This window comes from Corvus moneduloides, chromosome 22 (genome assembly GCF_009650955.1).
Source record: "Corvus moneduloides isolate bCorMon1 chromosome 22, bCorMon1.pri, whole genome shotgun sequence".
Taxonomy (NCBI): Eukaryota; Metazoa; Chordata; class Aves; order Passeriformes; family Corvidae; genus Corvus; species Corvus moneduloides.
This window is the reverse complement of record NC_045497.1, coordinates 2,756,519-2,768,538: the sequence shown is the minus strand read 5'-3', so window position 1 is coordinate 2,768,538 and position 12,020 is coordinate 2,756,519. Positions and strand designations below refer to the sequence as shown.

At 42.0% G+C, this 12,020-nt stretch overlaps 1 protein-coding gene across 16 annotated transcripts in view; it reads right to left on the bottom strand.

The window, feature by feature from the left end:
- PLCH2 (phospholipase C eta 2) overlaps positions 1 to 12,020 on the bottom strand; it is a 74,246-nt gene that overhangs the window by 29,629 nt on the left and 32,597 nt on the right. For 4 of the 16 annotated variants that reach the window (XM_032131948.1, XM_032131953.1, XM_032131949.1 and 1 more), the window contains exon 1: positions 5,148 to 5,497. The exons of 7 other annotated variants lie outside the window; for them this stretch is intronic. In XM_032131948.1, coding sequence (XP_031987839.1) covers positions 5,148 to 5,340 — 193 coding nt within the window. In that variant the 5' untranslated portion in view covers positions 5,341 to 5,497. Of the gene's footprint in view, positions 1 to 5,147; positions 5,502 to 12,020 lie in introns of those variants that run through there. 5 more of the 16 variants (XM_032131956.1, XM_032131955.1, XM_032131957.1 and 2 more) reach the window with 3 other exon arrangements.

Sequence of the window (12,020 nt, the reverse complement as noted above, 5' to 3'; positions counted from 1 at the left end):
AAGTCAAAAGGCAAGGTCTCCTGTAGTGTCTGATATAAGAGGTCAGGTATTATGACCAAAAAGTCGGAAAGATTCTTGGCAACTGTGGACTTACCTGTAAATGTGAAAGTTTTCATTCCCATATTAATTTATATGAAATATGCGTACATTGGAACCAGCACAAGGTATGTACCTTTCTCAAGACCACCTCGAATCTGAGCTCCTTCAACATGTAAACCTGGTGCTGGACACAGGATGAAATTTCCCCTGGGAACTGGAATCCTTGGCCAGCAAGGTCCCACTGCTTCTATGGATTAAGTCACTGATCCTATAGATTTGCTTATCAAGAACCTCACAGCACAGATTTTTCATCTTCCAAATCCCCCAAACCCACATCTTCCTAACAGCAGGCCTCTCACCTGTGTTGTACTCTGCCTCTGGGCCTCAGGACCTGTTCCATTCCTGTGGGTTTGGCAGCATCCCAAACAGTGCAGGCAGTGGCCTTAAAAGCCACCAGTGTTGGGAGAGGCTCTCTCCAAGGGAGGCAAGCTGGTCTGCTCTGCCTCTGCGGGAATCCTGCCCTTTCCTGGGGAGCTGCTGCCAAACCAGGGCTCTGGCATTGGAAGCCCCTGGGAGCCAGGTTGGGGCCTTCTTCTGAAATCCAGCTGCTGCAAGGATTAAGCTCAACAACTTCAATCCAACTGTGAGCAACTGGCTCTGCCCCAGGAATAAATGCAGACTCACATTTTCTGCCAAGTCTCCCATTTATTTCCCATGATGACAGAGCAGAGCCTGTGACCTGATTTTCCTTTGACTTTCTGCCTGATCTGTTGAAGTAAAATTAAAACTGTTACCATGTTCAACATTTTTTTTTTTCAGATCTACAGATGAGAAGTGAAAATTACTGCTGAGATTCTGGATTGAAGAATGAAAACTAATGCAATACACATTCTAGTTTATAAATAAATGCAAGGAGATTCTGAGGTCAGCTCTCTTTTATCAATCTTCTGCCATCAAGATTAAAGATGAAACAGTGTCCAAATAAAAACACTCATTCCATGTATTCCAAAATGCATCAACACCGACACAGCACTTTGGAGTGATTCAAGTCTACCTCTCAGGCAAAGGCAAGGCAAGTAAAAAAGAAATGGGAAAAAGCTTTGATGTCCCTGAGCTTATGTTCAGAAAAAGTCAATTAATTTACTCTGGAAAAGGTTCAGCAAAATAGATTCATTTGAAAGCAGACTGCTATAGTAAAAGAAAATTTTAATTTAAAGGCATAATTCTGTAGAGATCACTGTCCATGTTAATAAAATATTCATGGAGAGAAGGTGCAGAATTGAGAACAAGATAATCCCTCGTGTAACATTTTACTTCTTAAAGCTGGACCCTTGGCTTCAGTCAGAGATGCCTTTAGAAAAAATTAATATTCCGCAGGTGCCAGTCATAAAGGCAAGTGCTGTGCCAGAAACATCACTGGAATCCACTGCAATATCAGATCCCAACTCTCTCCCAGACACTCAATCTTTTCAATATCTGCTTTCATTCCACTTCAGATGAAGATAAATATTTATCAGATTTACTGAGATAATAATTATTGGAAGCTTGAACTTATTTTAATTTCATAAGGCTTATAGGGTTTTTTGGAAAAAAAATTGGTCAAAATAGCTAATAAAAGAATTTCTCTTAACTCTAATCACACACACTTCAAATCACATTACATTTCCAACTTCCTCTTTGGGAGTTATAGCAGTAAATAGTCTTACTTGAAGAAATGAGAAGAGTAGAAATGGGAAAAGTATTAAAGATCATGCCTGTTACAAAGCAGAACATAATGAAGAAGCACCAAAATAAAACCGCACACTTTCCGCAACACACATTTACTTTGCTTTCACATGAAGTATGAATATGTTCCCTGCTGTTAAAATTTTAATAAGCATCCTTGGATTGCTTTTTCAATGCAGCTGTTTATTTTGTTGCAGGATTTCTCACCCAAAGCTACCCTGAGCATCTCACAACCGCCTGCTGCAGTTCCAGCTCATCTGGACTGAGCTTGGGTGATCTGTGACCAGCCCCAATATTTCAGTGCCTGTTGTCATCTTTTTTGGGGTTGGTGACATAGGGAAAGGAGGGCACAAGAAATCTCTTCCTGTGTCAGAGCAGCAGCTTTCCTGGATCCTCCCAATGCAATGGGAAGGAAAACCCCGAAGGGAATGCAGAGGTGTCTGCTGGGGGCAGCCAGGCAAGGGCCAGGAGATGGAGCAGGGACACCTCCACACCCGTCCCTGTGTGTGGCACTGACACACACACCCTCCCCTGTGGGACTGAAAGTTTAGAGCACTACAGAGACTGGAAGGAAAAAAAAAAGATATCCTAGTGGTACTTATATCAAACAGAAAATGATATATTTTTTTCTGAAGTCTTTCACAGCATGTAAGTGAAAAGGGCACACTGCTGAGATTCAGAACTACTTCTCCTTGCCATTGTTCAGATTCCTTCTTTAAGGATTCATTTCTATACTTCAAATAAAAATCCCCCAGTCTTGCAATGAACCAGGTTTTTGAAGAAATGGCTCTTAACTATCTTCAATTAAGGCTGAACTACAGCTTTTCTGTTTTGTACTTCATTAGTTCCTTTTTTTTCAGAATTCAGCTTATGTTCAGCTTGCTTCTCATCTAATGAGTTGCCTCAATTTGCATCTGGACAAAAAAAATCGTGGAGAGAAGATGGATCTCTGTACTGCAGCACAGAGCACTGCCAGAGCAGAGCAGGGAATAGAAACATGGAACACCCATTTCCACACCGGACTGATGCAGCAAAAAGACTCACAGTCATTTTTCATGCTTCTTAATAACATTTATATTTACTATATTAAGTGTTAAAGTAACAATAAATAGCAAAACTACACAAACCATAAACCCTACAATTTGTCCTGAAGAAAGGGGGAAAAAAGAGACCAATTTCATGTCTATTGTTAGAAAGATGTTCTAGTGTCTGCAAATTAATTATTTATGGTTCAGTAGGATTATTGTCTTTTAGGAGTCTCTGAGTTTGATGTAAATGTGTGAAGGAGTGGGAGTATTTTAGCATGTGGGGATGAAAAGAAGTCAGGAGATTGAGTCATTGAGTATTTTTGTACATGGACCAGCTTTGTCAAAAGATTCACGTCCCAGGGTTCAAGGATGCCCCAGGTTGCGTTGCACACCTTTGCCCCAGTCAGGCTTAGGGACAGTGAGCAGGGAGCATCAAACCCCTCTGCTGAGTTCTGCCCCATGAGCAGATCCTGGAAGGATGAGTCCTAATTGTGTGCCTCACAACCACCACCCTCCTAAACAACATCAGGAGAGGAAAACGAGATTTCAGCAGCTTATTTCTCTCCAGGGCCTCCAGAAGATGTTTGTGAGCCCAGAGAAACCCCCCAGTACACGTGCACCAGAAGGGCAAGTTGTTCCCTTAAAATATCACCAAACCAAAACAGCTTTCCCACACACAAACAGAGGACTCCCACACTTGTCACACATTCAGCACTGCCAATCCATTGAAGACATAATGACTGCCCCATTTTTTTAAAGTCTCACTGGAAATGGTTTCGCAGCTATAAGTGGCTCATCAACATGTAAACCAAAGAGCTGACTGGCTCCAACTATTCCTGTCAGGAATGTCACTTTCTTTCTAGACAGGAGGCATAAAATCTTATTTAGAGTCAATATATCAATATAGTGATATAAAATATGTAATATATCCAAATACATAATACATCCAGCAGCGTGTGCTGGGAATTCTGTCCAGCTGAGCAGTCCAGAAGATACTTTTCAAGTCCTGCCTAAGAAGTGTCTGTGGTGTTCATGGCCCAGGTACACCAGGCTGACTCGCATCACTACACTGGGTCCAGTTAAAAACCAGATCACATCCAAACTCATTAATCTTCATTTGTTTTGTTTTGCATCCCTCCAGCCTCATGAACAGGTCCCTCTCACCTTTTAAACCAACCATCTTATTCCTAGCACAACTTTCTCCCCCTTGTTGGCTCTCAGTGGCTCAAGCTTTGCTGAAGTCCAGGACTTTGGTTCTGCTCATTGGCCAAAACAATCTGAAAGTGTCTTTGGAAAAGAACATTTCTGTGCAATTCTGCCAGCAATCATTGGGACAGTGTTTACTGTGTACAAGAGATAATGGAAGACTGAACCCATCCTTAAAGCACACAACCCCTAATAAACAAGATGTTAATGGGAGAAGAGATGCTTTTAATCCTATGGAAATTAGGGGGCTCGATTCGGGGTCAGACTGTCAGCTCTCCATCCCTCCATCAGCCACCTGCATCCAGGGAAATGCAGAAGCAGAGTAGGATGGTGTTTCTCAACCTCTGCAAAAATTCCCAGTACTTTCTGAGCTATCTATGTGTCCAATTTTCTTGCTAAAAAAAAATATCTTTGATCGATGAAGCTGACAGACAAGTAGGACAAAAAAGTGCTCCAAGGGAACGGGCGGTTCTGGTCAAGGCTGTGCAGATTTCCTCACTGGACATGCAGAAGTGGCTCAAGAAGATTGTTACTAAAGTGCTTTTACTAGAACATCTGTTTTCTCTGGCCATCTCTAATTAGGTTTGCTGGGTTTATTACCTATTTAAATGAAAGGCTGCTGGGAGCACCCAAAGGGGATCCTTCTCACCGAGCCAGTGAAGCTTGAGAATTTTGTGTATCAGCATTCAGAAAACAACCTCCCAACAGTCCAGTGACCTACTGTGCATGAAGACAGCAGAGATACTTCTAAATGCTTGTTTTTAAAACTCTAAACTACAAATAAAATTTAAAGAGTTAAGAGGTGTATAATACTGGCAGATATCATGTATAATACTTGCTGTGGGTAAGAAGAAGACAGAGGCTATGCAACAGAAAATGAAAAAAGGTCAGCACGTATCAAAATGTACAAATTTGCTCTAGCTTGTCCTGAAGAACATAAATAAACAATGAAATTATAAGTGAGGGCTTGTTGAAAAAAAAAGAACTACACTACCAACCAAGCAACATAACATCAGACCAGGGCTGCCTCAAGTCCTTCCTTCTTCTCTGCTCCTCACACTGCTGCTACACAAAGGTGCCACTAAGATTTCAACATGAAAGCTTTTGAGATGTCACCATTTCACTCAATGCAGGGATTCAGCATCTTACCAAAGTGGCCGATTTTCCATCTTGGAGAAGCTACAATGCTGCCACCAACCCAGAAAAAGTCTTCGGCCAGACGGGCCACTGAGAACTTATTTTGAAGCAAGGGAGATTTTGAGATATCCATATCTGAGCTGGACTGAAAACAAGCACTGATGGCCTTAGGAGGTATCAAGATTCTGTAGTACACATTTTCCATGTAATAGAGTAAAAATATTATCAGAAAAAGAGAAAATAGCAGTGAATTTACAAAATCCAGTGGTATTTTTCAGGTTGCTTCAGAACAGTTTCTCAGCAAATTTAGGCCTCCTTCACAGTCCAGATCTAGAACATTAAAATCCCAATAAAATCCTTTCTATTCAGATGTACCTGTGCGACTACTTTGGAGGATTGGGTGGGCTTCAGTTCAAGATTTTAAAGAAGACACATGATGGACCATGAGGCAATTTGGCATGAAGATGCATCCATTTCTGGACAGCAAGGCCTCCTGATGATATTCTTTTCCTCCTGCTGATTCTTCTTCCTTTGGTACTTTCCCAACTGCTCATCAAGACATCACAGCAATTTATAGTTGTTGGCTCCTCCACCGCTTCCTCCTCCTGACAGCGATTCTCACAACAAGAAAACCCTTTCCTTTCTTTGGTCACCGACAGATTTGCAGGTCCCACTCTTGCTGAGGGTCTACCCGCTCTTCAAAACCAACCAACAACATCCCCTGCAGTAAATAATGCACAGTTAACAGCACAATCCATTCCCCTCTCTGCCCTCCTGAGCCACCCTTGCCTTTCACCGTGGATCTGCCCAGGTGCATAAGCTCTTCAGTCTCTTTCCAGGACAGGGAAAAAAAAGAACAATCACATTTTCTTCTCATACAGCTCTTCAAAATATCATTGTACCAGCCTTCCTCTTTTCTCCAAAGGTTCTCCTCACTATTTTAGTGGACATTTCTGGTAAAAGAAAGAACATTTCTCTCTAGGCAGCAAAAACTAGATACGATGGAAACACAGCACATGTTTGCTTCAAATCCTAAATCCATCATACGCACTAATCCTAAAGCCGTGCTCCTGCCCTATCCAGTCAAGGGATTTACATGACATGTTACAGCTGGAAAAAAAAAAAAAAAGGTTTAAAAAAAGTGCTTTCTTCTTCATCTTCCTCTCTTCCTCCTCTTCCTTCTTCTCCTTCTTCCCCAGTATCTTTCCATCTCACATCCTATTTAGGGGTGACTCTGTAAGCTGACAGATCCGTAGAAGATCTTGCTTAGGGCACAGCCAGGCAGCTCTTGTGAACAGAATTGCTGTTAACAGAACCAGGAGCACTTGAGGGGGCTCCAAAACTGACAGATAAAAGCAGGTAAGGATTAATTTTTAAAAAGCACTAAGTCACTACCTCATTCCATTTGAAATGCACCCATTGAACTCCAAATACAGAAATCCGTCATTTAGGTTATCACAACCACTTAAGCTACATTAAGTTTTAAGTACAATAGACAATCTCTCCTGCCATCTGTGATCTGTACAAGGAGCCTCATATGCTTCTACCCTGATGAGCTAAACACAAATTGCCCGTTTAAAAACACATTCATTAAGTGTTTCCTACTCTTCCTTTCACAGTTTGAAAAAGGCTTTGGAGTAGTTAATTCTGGAGATGATTCACTCTCAATTACAAGTTGTTTATTTCACCACCTATGCCCAGAGTTCTTATACTGAGCTTGACTCAAGAGTTTAACCACAGATTAATTCCAAACTAGAACCAAACTGGGTCTGCACCACGGGTGGTAGTGATGCTATGTACACTCTCGCCACTATTAATTCAAACACTTCAACCACAGCCTTCCATCCTCCTAGGGCATCTTTCAAGAGCAATTTAGTGAGATGACTGCAAACTGTCATCAGGGGAAGAGCAACTTCTCCTGTAAAATGCTCAGAAGGATATATCCATCCCACAGAAAACTCTGCCCTGAAGGGAAGAACAAAGGAAACTTTGTTCTAAAGATCCTAATCCTTTCTTCAGGTGAAGCCTGGCCCAGGATGAGATCTGGGACCTGGGAGTTTCGTTGCCTGCTCTACCACCTGCTTTTCTGAATTTCTTAAATAAACCCATAAACGTCTTTGTGTAATGTCCACGCTATAGAAATTACACCTTAAATGGCGAGAATGACACTGTTGTACCACACAGGGAAGGAGAGAGAACTAAACTTTGAGGCTCTTAATTATAAGGAGACAGACTTAAGGCAAACTTCTGCATAAACCAAAAGTATTGCAGCTCTGTAGCTCCTTTTTTCCCCTCGCAGTATTTAATCAGGATTCCTTGCAGTTTTCCAGGCTGCACATGCAACAAAATCAGTGGCTGGCACAGAACACTAAGGGTATTCCCTTCAAAATTCAAATATCAATTCTGCCAGGACATCCTAGAGTCTGCATTAACCATTTATGTGTTATCAACCTGGGGACAAGGGGAAGGGAGGAGAAGAGTGAAATGTAACTCCCATTGCAGCATTGCTCCAGATATTGGTTTCACGGTTCAGAATTAGAATTCTGCACAAGCAGGGCTTCAAATGTGCATTTGGTTTTATTTAAGTAGAGAGAAATGCCAGTGATTTATAGCACTGGAAAAGAACTATTACAATATTCAAGTTAAAGTTAGATTTTTAATCCTAAGAGCACCCAAAGAAGGTTAATTTAAATCCTTTTAGTTGACACGATCCATCCACCCCTTCAGGCCTCCTAAGAAAATCATCATGGAAACAGAGAAAAATAAAATCTTTCAGAAGGCTCCTCGATTTATTATGCTGGATAACAGTGTGGAAAAGCAACAGGGAATAATGAAGGGTTAAACTGGACACAATCCCTCTCCCAACTCTTAAGCACACTGAGCTGAGGACTTAGGATCTAAGCCTACTGAAATGGGTTTCTATTCTTGCCTCACTTGACATCCTCAGAGAAATCTTGCTCACCTGACACAACATGGAGATTAAAGACTTCTTTCCACAGTACTTCAGGAAATTATTATTGTCTGAGTGTAACAAAGGCTTTTCATGCCACCAAATAGATTTAAAAACCAACAAAGTCTGAGCCTCCAGGCTGGCCTGTGGCTTAGCTAAAAATGGAACTCTGAACACTTGAACAATGCTGGAGTGTCAAAGTCTTGCAGAGGAAGAAATTCACTTTGAGAGTGCCAGAGGAGCCAGACTCCATCCCACAGAAAGAACATCTTGAGGAAGACACAGGAGCACAACACACATATGGTTTGGAAGATGGAAAAAAGGAACAGGATGGAGATCCTCCTGAGACAAATGGGTTTATCATTAATGCAATCCTTCGGGATGGAGGGATTCACTTTACTGCTGAGGGATGGAAAAAGTGTGAACAGTTATGTAATACATCGGGAAACAGCTGCAGCCCTCAAAGTAGAAAGACCAAACCCAGAAATTTCAGTATCCTGACTGCCAAAGACATTAAATGTTACAGAGCTGGCAGTGTATTTGACCTGCAAATCCACCAGGATTAGACCTGTGACTTCCCAGCCATGCACTCCCTTTACCTTTGCATGGACACGCTACAGACCCAGTTTACCAGATTAACAAACTGACCTTGTCTCAAGAGGCTGAATCTAAAACATTGAACAACTCATGGGCAGCTATTAGTGATACACAGAAGAGCTTTGATTCAGGTATTCCTATTTCCCACCTCCCACCCAGGGAAATCTTACTCCTAATGGCTGTAGAATCAAAAGAAGATGATTGCCAACCAACAACACAAGTCATAAAATACAAGGAGGAAACAGAAGCTGTCAATGCCTTCTGGCACACCTCTCTCTCACTTACTCTCCCCATTGCACTTTCAGTTCTAAACCCCAATCAAAAAAAAACCCTGTAAAAACCTGCAGAAACTCCATTTACAGCTACACTTTAGCTACCCCAGCCCAAGATCTTCACAGGAGTTAGTCAGCCTGGTACTGCCTTTCTGAAGCACTAAATGTAAAGATGTTTCTGAAATACCAAAAGCAAACACATCTCATTGAAGTGCACATCACTAAATACAAGTTAGAAATACTCTCAATTTCAGCAAAGGTTCAAAACCCAACATACATGGGCACTGACACAAGCAGCAGGACATGACTTGATGAACTTGATGAACCGAAACCATGATGCTCATTCACTACTTCTAAACATGTGATTCATGCTTCTTCCCTTTCCCCCAGAAATGCTGCTTCCAAGAGGTCTAAAGCAGCATGAACTGGGCAGCCAGAGCAGCCAGCTCAGCTGCAGTTTCTCTGCTGCTGGAGCCATTTGCCTCTGTGTTTCCAGTGCCCTCTCTGCTTTTTCACAGCTGTGTCTGTATGCAACAGCTGCCCACGTTTTCAGTGTGGGCTCTTCCCAAGGAGAGGGATTTCAGGAGCAGATGCTGATGAAGAAAAGACATTCACTGTTACATTTTCTAATTTTGTCTTTCAACTAAAAACTTCAGTATTAGTTCTATTAAGAATTGACTAAATCAATCTTTTTCAGATGGTTTTGGCTCAGAAAGGCCTGAGCACCTGCTGGGCCCCAACCTTATTCCAACTGTGCCTAAGCTGCCTTTTCCCTAATTCTAGCCCAGCTCCACCCTGCCGACCTCTGCCATGGGCACAGACAGAGCCTGCCCGACCATCTGGACAGCACCTCTAAGCACAGTAATCCCCCCTCGAGATTAATGCCGCACATCTTGCCCGTATCGAGTGGAATTCAGGTTATTCCATGGCCTCTGTGTCTCACCCACCAGGCTTCCAAGCGTAACATTTGTGCACTGGCTCAGAGCATGTTCATCGAGTTATTTAGCTTTAGTGTCTGAAATACACCTGACTTCAGTATCCATCCACTTACAAGGCACTGATTCCACTGGGAGAAGCTGTAACATCACATGTTCCTGGTGCACCCTTTCCATGCTGCAATTCACAGTGGGCAAGCCCTGGGACAGCTTTTTTAGGCAGCCACAACCATGAACATTCTCAGGGCTCCCCAAAACTGTTTAGAAAGTCACACTATTAAAATGAACCAGTAGTGAAATCCCTTAAATTACTTCATTCACTTGAAGGAATGTTTGTGGAACGAGGACCCATTAGCAACCACAGCACTAATTTAATGACAATTACTCTGCCTCCTGCCATGATGTTTAGTTCTCTTGGGCTCATCTGGAAAAAAAGGATGCAATTATTTTAATTAAGTGAGAATAGGCTTTGTGATTTGAGCTGTCGAACTCTTCTCCTTGCTGTCATAAAGCTGTCACAAACAAGTTGTGTCAATTGTAGGAAAATGTCAGCATAAAATAAAAGATTTTAAGACTATAAATGGTGCTCTAAGGTCACCTTGTCTCCAGCCACTGACTCGTAGAAGAAAACGTCCCTACACACTTAATTGAAGTAAGATCATAAACCCTTTACCTTTAAAGGTCTTTCAGTGCTTGACCATCTGTTCAGGGACATGGGCCATAAACCCACAGAGGGAGATTAAGGCAGGTTGGGAGGAAAGCAGTCAATCAATATGATTACTCCTTCTAGGAAAATGCCTCTAAGAATTCAAGAATCCAAGGCAAAATGGGCACAGGAATTCAAGACAGGTTGAAAGACGTTCAGAAAAGACACCTGGTACTGAGATGCATCACCACAAACTGATTTTAACTCACAAATTTTACTTCGGTATTTGGGGTGAATTTTAATGTGTTCTATCTGTAAAAATTCAAAACTCTTCTAGACCTTCCTTTTGTGCCACGTACGTTTTGAAATATGTGACAGACTCCCTATTTCTTCAAATATAAACCAGTTTCATGAAAGACGGGGAAAAAAAAAGGAGCTGCAATGGCTCTAGGAATAACTCAGTCTCTGTCTTCATTCAGTGCTTTTCTCAGCTTCTGTGACATCCAAGAGACAGCCTTATGAGGCTGTTCTTTAAATTTTTCTTTCAAAAACTTATCACTCAACAGAACCCAGCATCTGTAAATCTTAGAAACCAACAGCAGGTCTTTCTGTAAGCTTGAAAGATGACCAAAATTGTGGTTTCCTTCGAGCAGGAGACACCTGCTCTAATCCCTGAGGGGAAGATTACCAGCAGAAAGCAGCACAGAGAGTGCAGGGTGCTGAGCTGGAGCCCACAGCAAGGTCAGGGACTGCAAGTCTCACAGCTTATTGCCCAGTTTCATTTGGTCCTGGATTGAGTAGGGCTCAGGTAAATGTACAGGAAGTAAAGTAATTGCCCTGGGCTCTTACAGGAAATGGGTTTCTATCTTTTGCTATGGCCTCCAATATCCACCTCAGTTTGAAACAAAGCATCCTGACAGATTCATTTCTCTCCAGGGCTTAGAGCCAGAAGATAAGCAAGCATTTGAAGGCTGATGAAAGTGTCAGCTTGCTGGCTGAACTGGAAAAATGGGCTTTCAGGAAAATATTTTGCAGAGATCCACTTTTAACAGCGGTTCTGGACTTTGTTCAGTACTGGCAGGTCCACATTCACTCCATGTCAGATCACATCATGCCAGAAAATTTAGTTGCTCTCTGCCACATAATGTCTTTAAATGTGCAGAGGCCAATATTGATTATCCCTCTGTAATTCCCTGAAATGGGAAAGCTTTCCCATTTAGTTGGACTCAATTCACATTCACCACACAAATTATTGTCAGGGACAGAAGGGATATGAATCACAGGAAACTGCACGTATGGTACCAGTTAATTTGAAGTTGTCCACTTAGCATTAACGTGACATTTTCTTTGCAATGTTTCCCTGGGTTTTTTTTTTTAATTAAACTGAAGATGAGGCATCTGGAAACCATCTCTAATTAAGGGCTAGACCAGCAGAAACAACATCTTCAGTAAAAGGCAAAATCAGGACCGATGATGCTGGAGAAC